Source organism: Lutjanus erythropterus, chromosome 16 (assembly GCF_056507025.1).
Source record: "Lutjanus erythropterus isolate fLutEry1 chromosome 16, fLutEry1.hap2, whole genome shotgun sequence".
NCBI lineage: Eukaryota > Metazoa > Chordata > Actinopteri > Lutjaniformes > Lutjanidae > Lutjanus > Lutjanus erythropterus.
This window is the reverse complement of record NC_139332.1, coordinates 27,562,282-27,583,393: the sequence shown is the minus strand read 5'-3', so window position 1 is coordinate 27,583,393 and position 21,112 is coordinate 27,562,282. Positions and strand designations below refer to the sequence as shown.

At 40.1% G+C, this 21,112-nt stretch overlaps 2 protein-coding genes across 2 annotated transcripts; one reads left to right on the top strand and one right to left on the bottom strand.

Annotated features, from left to right (window-relative positions):
- Positions 1–521: 521 nt before the first annotated feature.
- zbtb22a (zinc finger and BTB domain containing 22a) lies at positions 522–8,457 on the bottom strand. The gene is made up of 4 exons (XM_084739847.1): positions 8,254–8,457; positions 6,202–6,420; positions 4,722–5,493; positions 522–2,666 (listed from the first exon to the last, which is right to left on the bottom strand). Exons 2-4 carry the CDS (start codon positions 6,406–6,408, stop codon positions 1,549–1,551), a joined length of 2,097 nt encoding a protein of 698 aa, XP_084595973.1. The 5' UTR covers positions 6,409–6,420; positions 8,254–8,457; the 3' UTR covers positions 522–1,548.
- A 1,123-nt stretch (positions 8,458–9,580) lies between these two features.
- scn1bb (sodium channel, voltage-gated, type I, beta b) lies at positions 9,581–20,909 on the top strand. The gene is made up of 6 exons (XM_084738839.1): positions 9,581–11,059; positions 11,147–11,313; positions 13,124–13,361; positions 15,387–15,528; positions 17,930–18,004; positions 20,385–20,909. The coding sequence occupies exons 1-5, from the start codon at positions 11,011–11,013 to the stop codon at positions 17,997–17,999; spliced, it is 666 nt and encodes a 221-aa protein (XP_084594965.1). The 5' UTR covers positions 9,581–11,010; the 3' UTR covers positions 18,000–18,004; positions 20,385–20,909.
- Positions 20,910–21,112: the final 203 nt, after the last annotated feature.

Genomic DNA, 21,112 nt, shown 5'->3' with positions numbered 1-21,112 from the left:
TTTCAGTTCGTAGACTTTTAAAGTCATCATTGTCCTTCTTGTATGTGTTTGCGTACATACAGTTTAGGTGCTGTAAACAAGGGCGCAGATCACATTATAACTTAACGGGGCACAGTGAAGAAATTTAGCCGTTTGTGCTCAATGTGCATCCTTTTACCACCAGTCTCAGTTAGAGAGAAGTAGATGGTTTCAGCCCCACTTCATGGTTCATTAGTAGCAGGTGGGTCAGCTAAATTAATGTGAAGTATTAATGTTAAAATACCCTCTGCTCCCGGCATTTTTCCAAGTGGACAGATGATTAAACCAAATTCCATTCTAAGAGTAGGACTTTTATGGTCGGGCCATATTTTTTCAAAATAAAATAACTTTAATCACACCATCATTAAGGCTGACTTTACACGGTGAAACTTTCATGCAACTTTAGCTGGTTTAAACCGAGGTAAAATTAAGCTGTAGTTGAGTTGCACGGTGTAAAGCCCTCTGCAGAACATTTAAACCTTAGCAGCATCAGCTGCAAATATGTCAGCTTTGGGAAAACTAGTTTCATGCAACAGCAAATCAAAACACTGTTAACACGTCACATGATGACGTCAAACATTCCACATTCCAAACAGTTTAACTGATTTTAACTGACTGATTTCAACTTGACAGTTTATCACTGACATGAACAAAATCATAACCCAGAGGTTGGTCTTTTGGATGTTTTAAGGTGGAAATTATCATCATAGACTTTATGTCATGTTGGTAAAACTGTCAACAAAGTTGAGCTGAGCAAAGTTTGTTTACACTGCAGTTAACATGTGACGAAGGGTACTGCTAGCTTATAGCTATGCTTTAATATAAAGTTTTGATGAGAATAACAGCTGCTGTCTAAAATTAGGGCTGTATGATATGGTAACTTAAAGGCAATATTGTGATAATTTTTGACTGAAATTACCATTTTGATACAATTAGTGGGAATGATCATTTTTGCATTACAATTTTCATTTTTACTGACAACATATTGAATCATAAACAAACAAAACTTTAAACAAGTGTTGTGTTTATGTCTGAATTATTTAAAAAGTGGAGTCTGCTCCTATTAAATATATTTTTTTTTATTAGTGCTGCACAATCAACTGCAATATTATCAAAATCACAATATGGCCAAGTACAATATCCACATCGCAGAACTAGAACCAAACTGCATTTTTTTGAAAAAGGAAAAATGTGTGAGAAAACAGCATTATAATGAAGTACTGTAGTGTTGCATAGATCCCCTGGCCGAAAAATCTGGTTCTCCAGATGTAAGAAAACATGTCTGTTTGGTGCAGACCTCAACAAATGTCACATCACGATTTTAGGAGTTTTTTGTTGTTTTTTTCTGGTAAAAATGCCATGAATTGTATCACCTATAGCATTTTTTTTTACCATATAATGCAGCCCTAATTCTAAATCACATAATATATTTAGAAATAATTTATTGGAGGGGACATTTTTTTCAGAAGTTGGGGTGGACCCTCCCAGGATCTGCACCCAAGGCTGTAAACTTATGTTTCACATTAAGGTTTAATTTCCACTAAAGCTCTCGCTCGCCTCCTCTTTAAAAACTTGACTACCGGCGTCCAGATTTTGCGACTGAGTTCTTAGCTCGTCCACAATCCCAGACACGCTGCCCAACAGGCCGCCCATCCCGTCCTCCATCTCCCCGTGAAAATCCACCTCCTCAACTTTCACTTGCCCTCCCGTTGCAAGAAAAGCCTCCCCGTCTTCAAACCCGTAGCTGTAGCTGTCCTCCATGTCTGCTGCTGGTGTGCTTGTGTTGTTGCTGTTGGCTGAGGAGCTGGAGGCGAGTCTCTCACATCTGGCCTGATGCCTGAGGAAGCTGTCTCTCCAAATGACTTTCTTCCCGCACAGGCCGCACTCGTAGGGCCGCAGCCCCCCGTGAGTCTTAAGGTGTTTGGTTAGGTGGTGCTTCATCTTGAAGGACTTAGTGCAAACAGGACAGCCGAAGGGCCGTAGGTTGAGGTGCTGCATCTTCACGTGCCGGTCTCGCATGCTCTTCAGGGTGTAGGCTTTGCCGCAGTGGCAGAAGTGGACTTTGCCTGTGTAGGGGGCGCCAGCGAGGGACACTGAGGATGACGAAGATGGGGTTGGGGGTGAAGAGGGTGGCGGAAAAGCAGCAGAGGAGGGAGACAAATGTCGATTTGAGGTGGGGGTGAGTGAGCCGCCCTGTCCCACGCTGGTGGAGGGCCAGTTCACCTCCGAGCCCGCCATGGTGAAATCAGGAGACACGGGCACCAGAGGCCTCTGGGAAACCTGACCTGTGCCGTCTTCAATCTCATCATATGTGTCTCTGCTGAAAGTCCCTTCTGTGAAACATTCAAAGTCCACATCCTCCTCCTCCTCCTCGTCATCCTCGTCTTTACTGCAGCTGCCAGCTTCTCCTTCCTGCGGCCTCTGCTCCGGTTGAGACCAGGGACCAGTCGTCCACTGCAGCCGGGCTGACGCCGGACAGGACGGTCCCGGCTCCCCTTCACCCGTCTGACAGGCGTGAACAGCAGGCAGGCCTGATGAGGGATCTCCGCCCGCCAAATTTCTCTGCACTTTGTCCTTCATCTCCTCCACACTCGGCTTCAATGTGGCTTGTCCAGCACCCACACCTTCATTTGAAACTGGGTGGAAGCCTGTTGGAGAAATGTGAAATAAAATCACATGCAGGAAGCTACAGCATATTCATTTATAGGCTACTATACAGAGAACAACGAGAAGAAATAAAGAACACAGTGTAGAAGAACAGCTCTATATGGCTGCATAATATTAAATGTCTTGAATGTCAAAAAGACAACGAGTAACTTTTAAGAACTTTGGCTTATTTAATTAAATTAAAAGGTGTTAGATGGAAAACATGTTTATATTTCTCAAAGTAAGGTTTGAAAAAATTAAATGGAAAAAATATTACAATAGTTGTCAAGAGGAGATCAAATAAAATAGTCTAGATGTATGTGACTTGATTAAAGAGACAGTCCAGACATAAAGTAGTTCTGGGGAAGTTTACTGTTTTCCCCAGATTTCCAAACTAATAAATACTTTTGGGCAGACATTTTTTTAAAATGTATTTTAGTTTTAAGCTATGTAAAATGATTACTCGGCTGTCTTGGCTCAATTTACGGGATCAAGCAACAAAATCGTGAGATCCAGGAATGAAGCGAAACTAAATAAGTAAAACAATGTTTGAAAACGTCTGATTTAAACAAAATCCACCCCTAGGACACTAAAGAATGTTTTTTTTTTTGTCATAGATAACTGATCTTTGCATTGATAACAACACTAGATTAAAGGACGGCGTGGTTGATTTTTAACTTGGTTTTAGTTTTTCACACACTCGTCCACCACTGCTTCCCAAACTAAGCTGAAATAGAGGCTGCAGACTCTAAGGTTCTATTTTTTTGACTTTCCATCCACGTTGCGTCACAGTATTCTAGCTTGTGTAATCCTTTTGTAACTCATTCCAGCACACAGTTCTGTAATGCTTGCATACTGGTATGATACAGCTAAACTCCAAAGGTAAAACTTGCAAAATGAATGAAAGCCTTGGTAAACAGACACAATACTGGTCAATGCCAACTTGTCTCTTCTGAAACGGTCGCCTGGGAAATTAATTCCCCGCCTGCCTTCAGTAAACACACCACCATCAGCAGAAGCCCCTGTGGACAGTACCCATAAGAAAAGTGGCCTGGGAGTGGTCTGGACAACACATAAGGTATTTTGTTTCTTTTTTTTTTCTTTAATATTTTTGGGGCTTTTCATGCCTTTTAATAAAGAGCATGGCTGAAGATTGACAGGAAAGTGGGGAGAGAGAGAGTTGGGACACACAGCAGGGCCACTGCAGACAACTCTTAGCTTTCATAACCGGGGCGCATGCTCTAACAACTGCGCTACCAGGGTGCACTCTGATTGCTGTCGGATTTTCTGTTTCAGAGCCATAGAGGCATCTACAGCCTTTTTTCTGACCACAAGGTACCAACAGACATTTTTCGTAGCATTCATTTTAACATTTTAACATTTTAACTAGTGTGCATGTTGGCTCACTAGAAAGACTCAACTACACTAAATGGAAGGGGACCTTAATTAGTATCATTGGTACCAGCTGTATTTGCCCTATGATTTTATAGCAATATGATGATGTTGATGATGATAAAGGTAAGCTAACAAACAATACAGACTACTGATTAGTCAGAGTAGTATATCATGACTGTGAAGGCGCACTGAGCAGAGGAGAAGTTGAGCAATGAAGTTGTCGGTCTGTCGGTATGTACAGCGATAGCACTGTGAATGTTCAGTGTAGGTTTGAGTTTGCTGGTGAACAAAGGCTGCACCAAAGCAGCGTCACTTTGGCGATCAGCTCCACATCCTAGGTTAAGGGAATGCTATGTTGCACTGGTGTGTGATCAGGTTGAACAATACTACACAAGTTTTACATAAATACCACCATAATACTTTAAACCCCAGTAAAATGTCAAGGAAGTATGAAAAAACTGATACAGCCCAAGCCGATGAGTGATCCGGTTTTAAGAAATGGCCCTCTTTCCAGCTGTGAAATTCCTCTTTAAGATGTATATTTATCCCAGTTAACACTATGAGTGTGCCTGGTTAAGCCAAATAAGATTTTTTTCATGCCATATTGTCAAACAGAGACATGCTATTTGTGTTTAAAGTAAAATGAGGCTTTTGTATCTCACCACAGTGTCCCATTTGTGCAAAGCCTTCCTTTTTCTCCACCGCCTCTTCTCCCACTCCCTCATCCGCCTCAATCTCTCTTTTCTCATTCTTCCTCTTCTCTCGTGTCTCATCACTGTCCTCGCCCTCTCTATTCTTATCTGGCGGCCTATCAGCACTCTGCGGTGCTCCCCGCTGCTGAAACCTCACTTTCTGCTTTAATGCTTCACCAGCGGGGAACCCCCCGTGGTGCCGGGTATTGTGGCCGGGTCCATCATGAGCAAAGTGGCTAGTTTTGGCATGGCTTGATACCCATGCCTCCTCACAGCTGGTGTAATCACTATCCGCATAGCCAGGAAGGGCGTCCAGTTGAGAGTCTGCTAAGTGCTGGGCTGATGAGGGCCGTGGGCGTCCCCATCGAGGAAACTGCTGCGGGCGTCTCCATGTAGCTAAGGGAGGCAAAGCGTCAGGCTTCCTCTCCTTTCTTCTTCCCTCCCGTTCCAGGTACAAGCAGTCCGTGCTGCTCGGGGACTGCTGGCGAGAGGCGGTGCCAGGGTGAGCTGCAGCCGCCTCTCCAGGGGTGACTTCTGCTGAGGGCCGGGGCCTCTTCAGGATCTCTGTACATTTGTCCACGATGTGCCACATCTGGAGGAAACTGGCCACAGTGACATAGTTAACAATGTCATCATGCACGATGCTCAGCTGGCCTGTGTAGGCAGAGCTCAGGACACTCTCAAACGCCACTGGGTCCATAACTGACGGCAGGGAGACGGTTGTGACATTCTTCAGTAACACCTGTTGAGAGACACGAACAAAGACACACCAGGGTTCAACATCAGAGTTTTTTTTTTTCACTTGCTCAGTTGAGCAAGTGGATTATTAATCTACTTGGCAAAAGTCAATTTTAACTTTCCCCTGTACAAATAATTTGATTTATTAGCAGGTATCAAATGACAACAAAGTGCAGAAAAAAAGTCATTTTGCCAGTCCAAAACCTACAGATATTCAGTTTAATATAATGATACATGGAGTAACATATGAAATCTCCATATTTGAGAGAATGAAACCATCATTTTCTGTCATTTTGAAAAGTTACTTTAACCATTAATCTATTGTAAAAACTAGCTTAATTCCTTTTTACCACTTGATCAGTTTTGTCTACAGTGTGTTTTAAGCATTTGTGCCTAGCTGCATAAAACCACTTAAACCCTAAACTTTCAATAAAGGGTGCCGTAGGAAAAAATGAGTTGCATAAAATCACCATAAGTGACCCCTCATCAAGACCACAAACATCACGTCAGAACCCCTTAGCTCAGGAAAATATTTTCCTTAAGGGACAAACTTACATTTGAAAACTTTTGTTTGGCTCTGGTTTATGCAACCAGGTCTTCACCATAAATATGGGTTGAGTGAAGTGACCACCAAACAACACAACATCAGACTATAAATGGATATAACTGTGCACTCAGTATATATAGATCACAGTGTTGAACACCAGCCTACCTGGTCGTGAAAGTAAGGCGAGGACGCAGCGAGCACACAGCGGTGAGCCCTGAACACCTGACCTTGCACCTGGATGGAGAGGTCACACAGCCGGCCCTCTTCCCGCTGCCGGTTCAGGTTGTCCAAAACAGCAGCGCGAGCACCAGGGAAACACACCTGGACAGTCAAACCAGCTGGAGCAGCAGAAGCACTGCAGGTCGGGTCCATGGTCACACAAAACTACAGACAAGAATAAAACAAAATGCAAAACAGGTCAATTATTTAGGATATTTTGTGTTTAAATAGACTTTGTGGTTATTTTCCTAATGCTGTACACAATATTTAGTATTTATTTTGTTTTTTGAATTATTTATCTTGTATGCAGTAATGCACATAATTAATATATTCTAGTTTTCTGCAGCAAGTTATCTATAATATGCATCTGTTCCTGTGCTTCCTTTTGCTGCTGTGACACTTCCTTGCATGTTCATATGTTTATCTTATCTTCAACTTGTTCTTTGTATCAAAAACAGTTTGAAGAACTGTATCTGTTGATGACTATTATAGCTTACAGCATACTGAGCTGTGCATTTTTACTGACAACATTTAAAAAACAAGGGTAAATACTTATCGAACTGTCAAAATCATCTTACTGAAGACAATTCTACAACACAAAAGAGAAGTAACAGAGGTGAAAGTAATGGCGGCAGATCCAAAAGAAAACTAAACAAAAAGAACAAACAACAGTGACATTTTCATTTAAATAAGACAAACTTGAGTGATGAACTCATTTAATTTTGCCAGACTTTCTTTGTTTCTTGATTTAAACATTCTAAGTGAAGAGAAATATATTCTAAATTAATAAAAGGAAAGAACAAAAGGGTAGAGTTTTAACCCTAATATACATGAATATATTTTCTCCTAAGTTAATACATGCACACAGTGCTGAAACTATCACTCAACTGATCAATTAGTTGATCAACAGAGGTCTGACACTATTTTCAATGTCTGATTACTGTTTTTCATGCATATTATGGTAGTGTAGTAAGATGCTCCATGTAAGAGAGGATGTCTGTTAAGGATCACCCTAAACCTAACCCTAGCTGATTAATTGCTATGCCTAGATCATTTACCTATCTTTTAATTGCTTGTTTCTAGGGCTGCACAATTTGGTTAAAAAAAAGTCATATTGCAATTATTTTGACTGAAATTGCGATTGTAATATGCAATACAATTACTGAAAATGATCAGGTTTGCATTACTATTTACACAAACACTGAAAAAGATTAGATTAAAATCATGATAATCTGATATTTATTGATGTCTGTACCAAACAAACGTGTTTTCTTTAATCTGGAAAACAAGATTTCTAGGCCAGGTCATCTATGCAGCACTACAGTTATTTTACGGTTTTCTGATTTGAATATTGCACTTTGCCATATTGCGATTTTATTGTGATTGTGATAAATTGTGCAGCCCTGCTTGCTGATTAAAAGTACATTTAAAAAAAATACTCAATTCACTACTTGATTAGACAGCTTAAAGAAGTAGCAAATCCTCTGTGTACCTGGTAATATTGGCTAAATTTGCCTGAAATCAATTAATACATTACTTTCTAATAACAGCTTAAATTCCAATTACTTGGTTATTTCTTGTCAATTTACTCGATATTATCAATGTATCGTTTCAGCTCTAACGTCAGGTTGGATAAAAGTAGGTAATTGTCCATAAATATATTAAACCATAACCTGTCGTGTGCATACAAATCAGTAACGATGTCTGATATGAAGACAGGCAGCTTCCACCTGATGCTTACTATCAGATTTAGCTAGCTAATGTTAGCTTTCCAAAGTACGAAGCACTAACTTCAGTTAAAATGGCTCGTCACATAACGTTAAACGGTTCTCGTTAAAACTGTATTATTAACATGAAGTCTGATTATGAAGTTGTCCATGTTTTCGGTTCACTGCTTGTCTGCATTCGTTCACATAACACTCATTCCTGCGTTAGCATGTAGCTAACAGAAGTACTAGCTAGCTAACTAATTAGCTAACGTTAGCTTAGTTACTTTACCTTTAAAATGTCACTATGTCGAGCTTTTTACTTTTATAGTGAACGTCGCTGGCTATTTGCAGCACAACATTATTGCTGTGACTTCCAGATACGAAGTACCGTCACTTGTTCGTGTGAAATAAAGCAGGCTAGTAGATGCTAACAGCAGTTTGCCCGTAGGCGTAGCTGATGTTAGCTGGTTGACAAATCAGCATCAGCATCCTCACACACACACAACGTGAGTGGGTGTTTGGTGTGAAATTTGGTTTGCATTATTATGAAATACCATCACACTGCCCTGATTAACCTGTGGATTTATCTGCAAGAATGTCAAATTAATATCATAAAAGCTGAATCCACAACTGCAGTTATTAGGTTATTGACTGATCCAGTGTTTGTATGGAAGCCCGTACAAGTCATAATTATGAAATTTAATTGTAAAGATAAAAGAAACAAGTAATTGTGGATAAAATGCCATTTTATGAGATAAAAAGTACGGACTGACAATAATATCTCAATATTTGGGGGACATTTTGTGATATATCATTATACACTCATAATTTCAACCTTTTGTCTCAGTTTTTGACCTTTAATGTCATAATTTTGACATTTACCTCATGGTTTTGATGTTTCATCTCATTATTTTGACTTTTTATCCCATAATTTTGTTTTACCTCATAACACCAATGTTTAGCTCAGACTTTTTAACTCACAATTTTGACATTTTGTGTCATAATCTGAAGGATGACTTCAAAATTTTGACTTTTGAAAAATCTGTTTGACTTTTTATCTCCTGATTCTGCTATTTCACCTCCTAATTTCAGACTTTTTAATCTCAGAATTTTGAAACTTCTTTAATAAATTATGACTTTTCATCTCAGAATTTTTATTTTTAATCTCATAAATGTGACGTGTTTTAATCTAATAATTTTGACTTTTTATCTCATTTTGTCTTTTTATCTCCTAATTTTGCCATTTTACCTAATAATTTTGACTTTTTGTCTCGTAATCTTGGTTCTTTTTAATCTTCTAATTTCAACATTTCCTAATTTTGACTTTTAATCTCTGAATTAAAAAAAAATTAACTTTTTATCTCATAATTATTATTTTTATCTCATAATTTTGATGTTTTACCTCATAAATTTGACGCTTTAATCTCATAATTTCATCATCTCATAATTATGACCTTCTATCTAATAATTTAGGCATTTATTTTCATAATTATGACCTTTTTTTTTTTTTCCTGGCAGAAATGGGCTTCCATACAAAATGATCAATTTGTGTTGACAGAAAGATTCCATTGGCTCACCCCGCCCCACTGGGGTTCAGTTAAAGGGCCAGTTCACCCAAATATCAGTGCATCGTGCTGCCACAACTGATAGTGTTAAAGCTCTTTCTTTCTCGTTAATCGCGCTGTAAACTGCTAGGTGAGGGCCCTGCAGCAGTCTGCAGTCAAAGCTAAGCCGGTACCGGTTTAAAACCAGCGGGGCAGCGGCTTTAAACAGTCGTCACATAAATTCAGCATCTGCTCGGTCACACGCTCGCAGCCGTTTTTTACCGCAGTGCATCTGCAGCGTCCTCTGATCCGAGCGACACGGCTGCCGCTGTGGCGCAGGAAAAAACGCCGTGAACTGGAGCAGGACGTATTTATTTTATTATTTTTCTTTGTTTGTTGGGCTTTTATGTAGCCGTGTGCGCTCACGCAGATTTATCTGCAATGCCAGCACGACCGAAGCATCTCTTCCAGGAGCGTTGGGTCATCAGATAGGTGGAACAAAAAAAAAAAAAAGAAAAAAAAAAAAAAGAAAGTGAGTCTTTCCACATTCAGCTGTCATCGCAGGAGAGGACAGGATTGCAATTCTGTTTTTTTTCCCGGAGACGACTCTGGTCGAGGAGAGGAGGCCTCTGATGCAGGACAGCCGGCTTTGATTTCAGGATAACTCTCTTTAGACCTTTAACTTGGTCTGCATTAAATACTGGTAGCGTGTTATTAAGAGGTAGCCATTTGATTCTTATCATAAAGCATGCAAATTAATTATATATGCACTGGCGTGTAAGTGTATTGTGGACGTTCAGTCAGTAGCTGGCATGTTGCACATTATATAAACACACATTTATTATTAGTAGTATTATTGTTACTATCATTATTAAACCCTTCGTGCTGTCTGTAATTTGCCAACATTGAGGAGCAGAGCATGTGGCCCCAGGCAGGTCTAATGATTGCTCTGTGCATCTCACATTAAGACCTCAGGGAACAAGATAATCAAATCTCAGGGTGTTGATCTGGGGAGCACTGTGAGTCACCAGATATCTGGATTGCTTCATATGCTACTTGATAATTAAAAGCAGACCACTTGGATGCATCAGCTGAATAGAGATAAATGAGAGGGATTGTCTCAAAAAGCAGCAATAATTTGTGGCAATAAAATTCTGTAACTGTTTCTGGCTCGAGCCAAAGAACTAACAGTGGTTCTACAGGACTGTTAGGACATCGTAACACCAATTTAGGTGTGTAAGGAAGACGTTTTGCACTTTGCAATGCATGTTTAGCCGCTAGCTTCCTCACACACACATATTATGATATTAGCCTGCACTTTACTGATGCACAGCTTTTAAAATTTACACATATAAGCTCCAGTCTTCTTAAATTATATAAGAAAACGTGCGATTATTACAAATTTGGAGGTGCTCTTTTTGGAGCTCCACACCTGGGGTGTCAGAGTTTCTACTTCTCCAGGCTCCTCATCAAATAAAACAGCTGCTCTAACATCTGGTGCCATGGCAGTGTCACACCTACTGCTCCTGTCTCTTCTCTGCAGCCTGTTTGGTGAGTTTATTACCTGCAGTCTTCATCTGTGTGTTGCTGCCTCGTGCATGTTTACCCAGAGTGGTGATATCTATTTTTCATTAATAGTGTACCAGTGTCACGGGGCCTGTGCAGAGGTGGACTCTGACACAGAGGCGGTGGCCGGCCATGGCTTCAAACTGGGCTGCATCTCCTGCAAGCGGAGGAGCGAGGTGGACGGTTCTGCCACTGTGGAGTGGTACTTCAGGGCCAAAGGAGAGGCCGACTTTGTTCATGTGAGTGCAAAATGCTTGAGCCCATTTATCGCCTTCAGAAAGGAGCAGCAAGAGTAATAAGTTGCGTACATCAAAGATGCTCCTCTCAGCCTTTATTTTTTTCAGTTGGGTGTCCTCAGTGTTCATCAGGTGAACCATCTCCAGATCAATTTGTGTTCATGGTTCCTTCTCCCTTTTTTCATGACATATGCATGTAATTATCAGTTTCATAATTATGCCACATGTAGTGCTTGTCATGTTCACCCTCATTCCCGTACTTCACAATCTCAGTTTAGCATTTTCTACAGAGGGTCCAAAATATGGAATGGAATTTTTAGCCTTCGCATTTTGTGAATTTGTCTCTGCAGCAGTTTAAAAGATTCTAACCGATCAATATTTTCTATAAAGACTGCGTTAAGGCTGCCCCCTGATAGTCGACAATTCAAAACTTTAGCTGGAGCCCTCGTAGTCAATATTATGGGATTCTCTGAGATTTTTTCCTTTGTCAGTCGGTGTGCATTACAGTTATAGGACACAACAGATAGAAGCTTACAAAAATGCACAGGGAGAAGATTTCAATGAGGAATTAAAGGAAATTATAAATATATTTTCATATTAGCTGGTGCACCTATTAAAAATGTCCTTGGGACTATGTGCGCTGCTGGTTGACTGAAGAGAGAGTGAAAACAGTAGTTGGTAAACAAGTTTTGTCTCCTGTTCTTTATCTGCATTGTTATAAACTTTATAACTTTACAAACCAAGTCTCAAAATCACCACAAAACCAACCCGGTGCATCTACAGAGCGCAAAGAGGAGGCGACGCTTGCTTGTTGTTTATGCAGGTTCAGATTGTTATTGTTAGTGTCTGACAACATTATGTAAACGACCGCTACAGAAACTAAACTCACCAAAAATGTCTCAGTTCATCTTTCCACTATCCCAACAATCACTAGCTCTGGTTTGGTCCTGGTTTTGGTAGTGCTTGTGTCAGTTATCATATTTATTTTAATTGCCTTATGAAATGAAGTCATATCACATGAGTGTATGTTTGTTAATGACAGGGTTAGTAGATATTTGCATACATTATGAATTAGTGCTCCATATATCTGTGTCTAATGATTATATTTGTGTGAAAGATTGGGTGTTTTTGGAACGCACATTGTTAAGCACCACCCTAAACTGTGTGTCTGTTTTTACTGTTTCATTTTACTGATAGATATATAGAAACTGTGTATAGTTTAATTCTGGAATTATTAACTGTAATATGTTGTCCCTGGATGGATTTTAGGTAATTTTCCTTTGCATTCATTTGTAATTATACAATGCTGTGTCTTTTAATTTTTTTTAAATGTGTAAAACAAACAAAACAAAACAGATAACGCCATTGCTGTTGAATCTTTAGTCTGATGCCAGCACATAATGTAACTGACGCAGCACACTGCAGAGTACAGGAAGGTTTCGTGCTTCTGCAAGCATCCTTAAAATCAAACACGTCCTGGGCTACATTCCTCAAGACAGAAGCTATTTATAAATGCATATATAGCGCACACTCAAGCTCTCTTCGTCCTTCCTCTCCCTCTCTCTGTCTCGCTCACACACTCACACAGTCGCCCTCGATTGCATGATAGAGCCCAGCGCTGAGGTCATCACAAGGTTCATATGGAATTGATTGTGATATTTTACACCACTGAGATCGTCAAAGCTCCAGAGATGACACACAGCTGTGCTGCATCCTCTGTTTGCCACAGAGGATCGGTTCTTCCTGTGATAATGTAGCCGCACATGTGGTTTAGTTTAACATTGCAGCTGCAACAATGTCTCTGTGATACCAGATCTACACCTACAACGAGGACGGCCCCACCATCGAAAACGAACAGTTCAGTGACCGCGTGGACTGGAACGGAAGTAAGAGGAGCAACGACATCCAGGACGCGTCCATATACCTGCTCAACGTCACCTTCAACGACACGGGCACCTATCGCTGCTTCTTCAACCGTATCCTCTTCTACGCCAACTATGAGTACAACACCGTGGTCAGCAAGGTGGTCCACCTCACTGTGGTGGCTAAAGGTACGATGAAATCGACTGCAGTGCTTTACGACTATTACATCACCATATAACGATAAACATTTGACGGATGGCCAAATTTAAAGCCACATTTTCAAAGTACATTGTGGCAAAGTAAAATAATATTTAAACAGGTCTGAAAACTGCCTCCTGAGTTGGTTTTAAAACTTTAATCTGCTCGAATGCTTCTTGAATACATTTTTTTGACATCTGACAGTTATCCAATCCATCCCACATGCATACAGTAACTAAATGGGATAATTGGGTGCAAGTTGTTGAGCCTTTCCAGACCAGAAAGAGTGAAGCAAAGGGAATTCCCAGACGGGTCCCAACTCAAAAGAATTTAATAAGCATCGTCTGTGTTCATGAAGACAGACTTGTGACTAATAAGGGCATTTTGCATTAAGTTGGAGGGTTTAAAGAAATGTGTCTCACTCATCTCTCTGCACCACGAGCAGGAACAGGAAACATCATGGATAGTGACAGACGCCTCACTCATTCAGCTGCTTGGTTATATTATGTGCAGTACTGTGCCCAGAACAGTCTGCATATGCTATAAAACAGATAATACATTCTTCTGTAAAGGAATAGTTTGGATTATTTGAAGTGAAGTTGCATGATGTACTCAGCTCTACTCAGTGTATTACTTACAGTAGCTAGTGGTCGGCACGCCCTTAATCTTGAGAGGGGGAGAGGAGTACCAGCATGTAAGCTAAGCGATGAATAATAAATAATAATATTAAGGACACCTGAACATAGAAGAAATAAGACAGAACGATAAAAGATAAGAACAATAAGAGTAATAAAACTTATTTTATTTTTTAAGTACGTAGAAAAAGAATAGAAGGCGAATGGAGTTTGGTTGGTTTGAAGAGAACAATATTTAGCTTCAGCTAGCTGCTGGAGAAGAAAGTCTGATGACGATGAAAATATTCTAAATATACAGGATTTGAAAGAATATGGAATTTGATTTTAGTCATTTTCATGTCTGGATAAGTATAGGAAAAAGGAAGAAAACATTTTTGTTTTCAGTCTGTTGTCCCTATTGTGTTTTATAAAATATGAAATTCAGAAATTCAGTGGGTTTTTTTTTTTCATGGCATTTGGAGCAGGCAGCCAGCGCAGCCAAAATGTTTACCACTGTGAGAGAGAGCGTGGGCCAGAGCGAGCTTAATGTCGTCAAAAACAAGGCAAGAAGTATAACGTGTGACTGAACGCACACTCCTCCTACACAGAGCTGCTTCTACGCCTGTAAGACACAGCCTGCAAAACAGGCTCTGCCCCAAGTGTCTTATAACTGAACAAAATCCAGACATCCACTGATAAATTAGTCTGAAAGAAAATGTAGTAATATCTTTGAATTGCATATTTACACACCATCATAAATGTGAAGTAAATAGACTAAGAGAAAATAATATGCATATAGGTAGCAGCGGTTAGTTTACTTCCTCTTTGGGCAGAAATGTTTGACAGCGGGATGTCGTGAGACCTCTGAATTGCATTGCAATTGCAGTTTGCAATTTAATTATAAATAATTAATGACTAATCCATTGTTAGTGTTGTCAACAATCGATTCAGAAAAGTGCAATAAAATTTGCAACCCTAATTACTTTGCTTCCATGCTGGTGCTCCTCTCTACTTCTCAAAACTGGGGGCGTGTCGATGGACATCTGCTGTAGGTAATAGACTGACTATGGATATGTACCTCACACAACCCCAGCTCAAATAATCTGAACTGTCCCTTTAATATGGTGACTCTTCATGTGACAGAGCGGAGTTGATAGAGCGAGGGTTTAGGTGCAGAAGTGGGACAGAGCGAGCATCTAAAGCAGGTCTTTCTTTGCCTGAGGTAGTTTTGAAATATCTTTTGACATTTACAAAGACACACCAAAATAAATCTCATCTTTAGTAGATCCGACTTTTCCCGACAGTGACTGAATTCTGGGTAGTTTTTGCTCAGCGAGAGCATTGTCGGGTTGCCTCTTTGGTGTTTCTCTGACTCTTGATTTCCTGGCTTCCTGTGCGCAGCCACCAGAGGAACAGCTTCCATCGTGTCCGAGGTCATGATGTACGTGTCCATCATCGGCCTGCAGGTCTGGCTCCTCATAGAGATGATTTACTGCTACAGGAAGATAGCAGCAGCCGGGGAGGAAGCATTACGAGAAGCAGCGTGAGTATTTTTGTTATAAACACATCTGCATACAAGCATATGTACATACAGGCGTACATATGCACACATGCTGATTACAGTACACGTGAAAACCTTGTAACTCCAGTTCTAGTGACTTGGTTTTGACATTTTCTGAGCGATTACTGTGCATTTGGTGTTTTTATAGATGATCTAGCTAAAAACTTTGCCGTACTTCTCAGTTCTTGACACTTTGGAGATACAAGGTTTTCATCCAACCTTCCCAATCTTGGACAGCTGTTTCTTGTAGCTCAAAAAAAGTTTGGATTTTTAAGGCAAATATCTACGTAGATATTTGAGCGTCTAAAGAATCCAATAATGATATATATCGACCATTGATAGTTTTTAACATAGGCTTGGTTATTAATGAATTAGTGATGAAGATATTTACTGAGTGGATCAGTTTACTGTTGAAAAAAACTGCCAGTGACAAATGTAATGGATGTGGTGTTTATAAATTATCTCAAACACATCTTAGGCAAGTCTGTACTGCAGATGTTTGTAATTATTGTCCACCATATATCGATATATCTCTCTGGCGCTTTGCTCTGCGTGCAAAGCTTGAAACAACACATATCTGTGGTAAGGCCCAGTCACACAAGTATTAAATGTCAAAATCTATCCATCCCAGTGGAGTCACTGGATTTATTCACAGAGACTGCTCATTGTTCAGAAACCCCAGTAGTCCAATAAATGCCCCATTTTTCTGACAGTCCATTACCCCGAAAACATTCACCCATTGCTCTGAAGGCCCATGGCTCCCAAAATACCCTCTCTGTCCCTGCAGTTGGTCTTTTTGGCAGGCGGGTGGGTCACATCCGGCCCCCAGGCTGCGTTTTACCCAGACCTGGTTTAGGGTTAGGACAGGGTTAGCCCAAACAACTCTGTTCCGACATTTGAAATTTTTCTGCGACAGTTCAGTCTCTTGAAACAGCGTCTGTTGTAAGGCCAGAAAGAACGTCTGTTAAGCCCCACTGATTCAGCACCATGGACAGGGCCGACGGTCACTGAACTAACAGCTGCAGGGAGAGTGAGTCCCATTAAGAACTGGATACGCAAAGATGACGTCCATTCAGGCCAATAAGAATTGCATGCCTGTCACATACGTGCGAAAAGTTTTCTAGCCTCCAGGTTTATTTCTGGGCCCTGCCTATGAGTTCCTGATCGATCTATAGACTTTAAATTATGATGATATCACAGTTTTTTGCATCACTTTTCTCGGAGTTTTACAAATTTTAGAATAGTGATGTCTTTAGCAAAATGCTTTTTGGGCTGCAGGGGCTTTTTTTGCTGCGATACCACGAGTGGCCACTGGGAAAATTTGGAAGCAAGGCTGAACAGCGGTGCCATATGTAGTAGGGCAAAACGGTTCATTGAAATTTTAGCGAAAAAGCAATATGTACTGTTGCAGTTTCAAATCACAGGATGCACAACATTTGTTGAAGGTTAAATGTGTGTCAAAATATCGTTTTACTTCTACAGACAAACATTTTGTTTGCTGCAGATTCCCTCAAAAATCACAACATCATCATTTTAATATGTTTGTTAATGAAAATGAGAATAATGGTGGACTATTGAGGTTTCAGAGTAATGGGCTGTTGAAACAATGGCATGGCAACTTATTGACAGGCATGTAGTAAATCTGCAAAATTTGCACTGTTGATCAATATCAGATTGTCTTGTCAGTTCTCCCCTTTGACCTTTACAGACAATTATGAGACAGGAGTTGATGGTGGGGGTCTCCCCTGAATAAACTTGAATAAAGCTTGTTAGCAGTTAGCTCGCCGGCTAAAAGGCTAAAAGCTTCTAGAAGCAAATATTTTGTGCAGCTGGATTTCGCTGTCACTCTCTGGTGTGACTGGGCCCCAACTCACTGATGTGTTCAAGATAAGATAACTGATGTGAAAATTATGCTTTTAAAAGTGTGTATTTCCTCATGAATACTACCAAACTTTATTCATGTTCTGTTACTGTAGTCAAACCTATAATTTAAACTTTTACTTTGTTACGCCTTCTCTTTGGTTCATATTCCTCCCACTTTTCTTCTTACCTACTTGTTTTTAAGATTATCAGTGTGTCCATCGTGTTTGTGTGTTTTCAATTGTGTCTCTTTGTCTAACGCCTCACGCTCCCTGTGTCTACTTGTCACGTTTTCGTCTTTCGTCCGTCCCATCCTGTCATCCTCTTCCCTAGTCAAAACCAAAACCAAAACCAAAACCTCCCTCCTGTACCTCCTGTAAGTCAAAAAAGAACAGAGACCTGTCTTACAACTAGCTGTGATGTTTTGTTTTTTGCATTTTTTCCACTCATTTCATTGTTTTAAAGTTAAAAGTTACCATTCCGATGACCGCTGAGGGTTATTTTTTTTCTCTTTTCCTTCCAGAAATGCTGAGTATTTAGCGATAGCCTCAGAAAGTAAAGATAACTGCGCAGGAGTGCAGGTCGGAGAATAGCACAGGTACGTTGAAATCTCATTTAATGAACTGTCAGCATTTCACATCCTCGTGTTTCTGTCAGAAACACTGATGAAATGAAATGTATTGTTGGATATCAGGTACACAGAGTCCCTTGTTGACCAGTTCTAACTAGAGCTTGAATCTCAATACTTTGTCTGGTCCCAGGCGGTGAGTAGCACAATTGGAACAAAAGCTGGCATTTAATACTTGCTCATCACGCTCTACTTACTCTGCAACGGTAGACATTTTGGGAATGCTTTTTTTGCTTTCTTTCCAAGAGTTAGATAAGACTAATGTGTCATCTTTACACTTTTTTTCCCTTTACACTGTTTTTGTGCAGCGTAAACAAAAGGAACGTAATGTGTTAATGAGTAAGCTTTAGGGTGATGCTAGGCAGATTTTACTATGAACAGAGCCAAGCAAGCTGTTCCCTCTGTTTTCAATCTTTTTTAAGCTACTGTACAGACGTGAGAGTGGCAAGAGTGGCAAGAAAGTGAATAAGTTAACTACCAAAATGTGTAACTATTGCTCTAAACACTCTATTCACCCATTATTGCCAAGTGTCTCTAGGGAAAGATGATGTTTAGTATTTTAAGATACTTCTTGGTAAGTTAATAAATTAAGGATGCTTGGATTTAGCCATATTTGCTTCCTCTGAAGGTCACAACTCTCCCAAATTTAAGTTGCCAGTTTTTTAGGAAGAACTTGCTAAAACAACTGTCCTGCAACGCACAGCGCCTTCATGGTGGTTTTAATGTTCAGCTTTTTGTTAAAACCGTTGTTTCTAATATTTTGTCCACCCAGTTTGCAACACCTGCCAGCATACAAGTTAGGACATTATGTAAAACATAGATAAAAACAGAATGTAATGATTTACAAAAACTTTTGACCCATATTCAATTGATTATAGTACAAAGACAAGATGTTGAATTTTCAAACTGACTCACTTCATTATTTTTTTGTAAAAATGTACTGAATTTGATGCCTGTAACACATTCCAAAAACGCTGAGACAAGTGTCGTGTTTACCACTGTGTTACATCACCTTTTCTTTGAACAACACTCAGTAGGTGTTTGGGAACCGAGGACACTAACTGATGAAGTTTTGAAAGTGAAATTCTCTGTCATTCTTGCTTGATGCTCGACTTCAGGTGCTCAGCAGTCCAGACACTGTGTTGGCGTATTTTGCGCCTCATAATGCACCGCACATTTTCAATAGGAGACGGGTCTGGACTGCAGGCAGGTCAGTCTAGTACCTGAACTCTTTTACTAAGAAGCCACGCTGTGGTAACACGTGCAAAATGTGTCCCTGCATCATTTTTTCTGAAATAAACAGGGACATCTCTGAAAAAGATGTTGTCTGGATGGCAGCATATGTTGCTCCAAGGCCTGTACTTGATGGGGCCTTCACCGATGTGACAGTTACCCATGATGCTACAGGCACTAACGCACCCCTATATCATCACAGATGCAGATTTTTGAAGTTGGGGCTGGTAACAATCAAACACAATGTCGATATCAATGATTAATGAAAACAGTCTGAAATGTGGACCAGAGCAAACTTTTCCACTTTCTGTCAGTCCGTCTCGGATGAGCTCGTCCCCAGAGAAGACTGGAGCATTTCTAGATGGTGCTGATATACGACTTTCTCTTTGCATGGTCTTAACACTGACAACGGTTTCCTAAAACGTTCCCATGCCCATGCAGTATCCTTTATACAATTATCTGGGTTTTTAAGGCAGCACCACCTGATGGGTCAAAGCTCACAGGCATTCAATGTTGGTTTTCAGCTTTGCCGCCTACATGCAGAGATGTCTCTGGATTCTCTGAATATTTTAATGATATTCTGGATTGTAGATGATGAAATCCCTAAATGTTTTGCAGTTCTGAGTTTTTCTCTAAGTGGTGAACGTCCCCCTGCTTGTGAACGACTGAGCCTTTTGAGGATGCTTTTAACACCTGATCATACTGTCACCTGTTACCAGTTAACATGTTCACCTTTTGAATGATCCAAAAATCTTTTCCCAGTCTTTTGTCGCCCCTGTCCCAACCGTTTTGAAACATGTTGCAAACATCAGAATGAGTGTATATTTGCAAAAAACAATGAAGTTTATTAGTTTGAACCTTAAATATCTTGTCTTTGTACTGCATTCATTTTAAAACAAGTTGAAAAGGATTTGCAGATCATTGCAGCATCCCAACTTTTGGAATCGATCATCCAAAATTATCACACCATTAATTAGCTTTTATAATAGACTGCATTAGCTTCAGTTAAATGTGCCTGGCAACTTGTATATGTATATGTTGTTGACCTGGATTTTCTATAAAAACTTTTCGAATAAGTGGCTTTAAATCCATTAATACATGTTGTCTTTATCTTCAGGCTTCTTCCGTGGACTGAAGACAACCTTCCACCCTCTGACCTGCATGTAGACAACTCGGGGGACAAACTCCCCTTCATCTCAAGTCTCTATTTTACCTTTTCCTAGACAAAGATCACAAATGGATATGGCATACAAAGGGAGCATGGTACCAGCACTGTATATAGTATTCTGCGCGCAACAGCATGTCTTGCACTTACATGAGAACCCATTATGCATTGATGAGCCACATTGTCAACAGCATATACTGTACAGACAGTATTTCTTTAAGTACATGTAGTCACACATTTATATAAAACGTTAAGTGGTACTATGGCGGTCTGTTGGGACTCCATGAGGCTGATTGTAAAGGAAAGCTTTTTACTACATCATTACAACACCTAATGTATAAATAATGAGACACACAACACGTATGGTTCGAGTTATTTATAAAATAGAATGTGATGGACTATGATAGACTGTCTTTCCAATTGCTAGTTGTACATTCAATGAAATCTTAAGATGTACTAATAAAAACTGAAAAAGCACATGTGATGGAGAAGTCTTTGTTGCTGTTGCACCTGAGAGTTGATGCAGGGATGAGGCAGAGGCAAGAGCAATTTATGTGACAAATAAAGAGCTAACAGTATGAAAGCATGCCTCTCCTGTTATAGCTCTTGTCTGTATGTGTGTGCACGTGCATGTAAGCATCTGTGTGTGTGTCCCTGATGCAGACCAGATGTTTATTGTT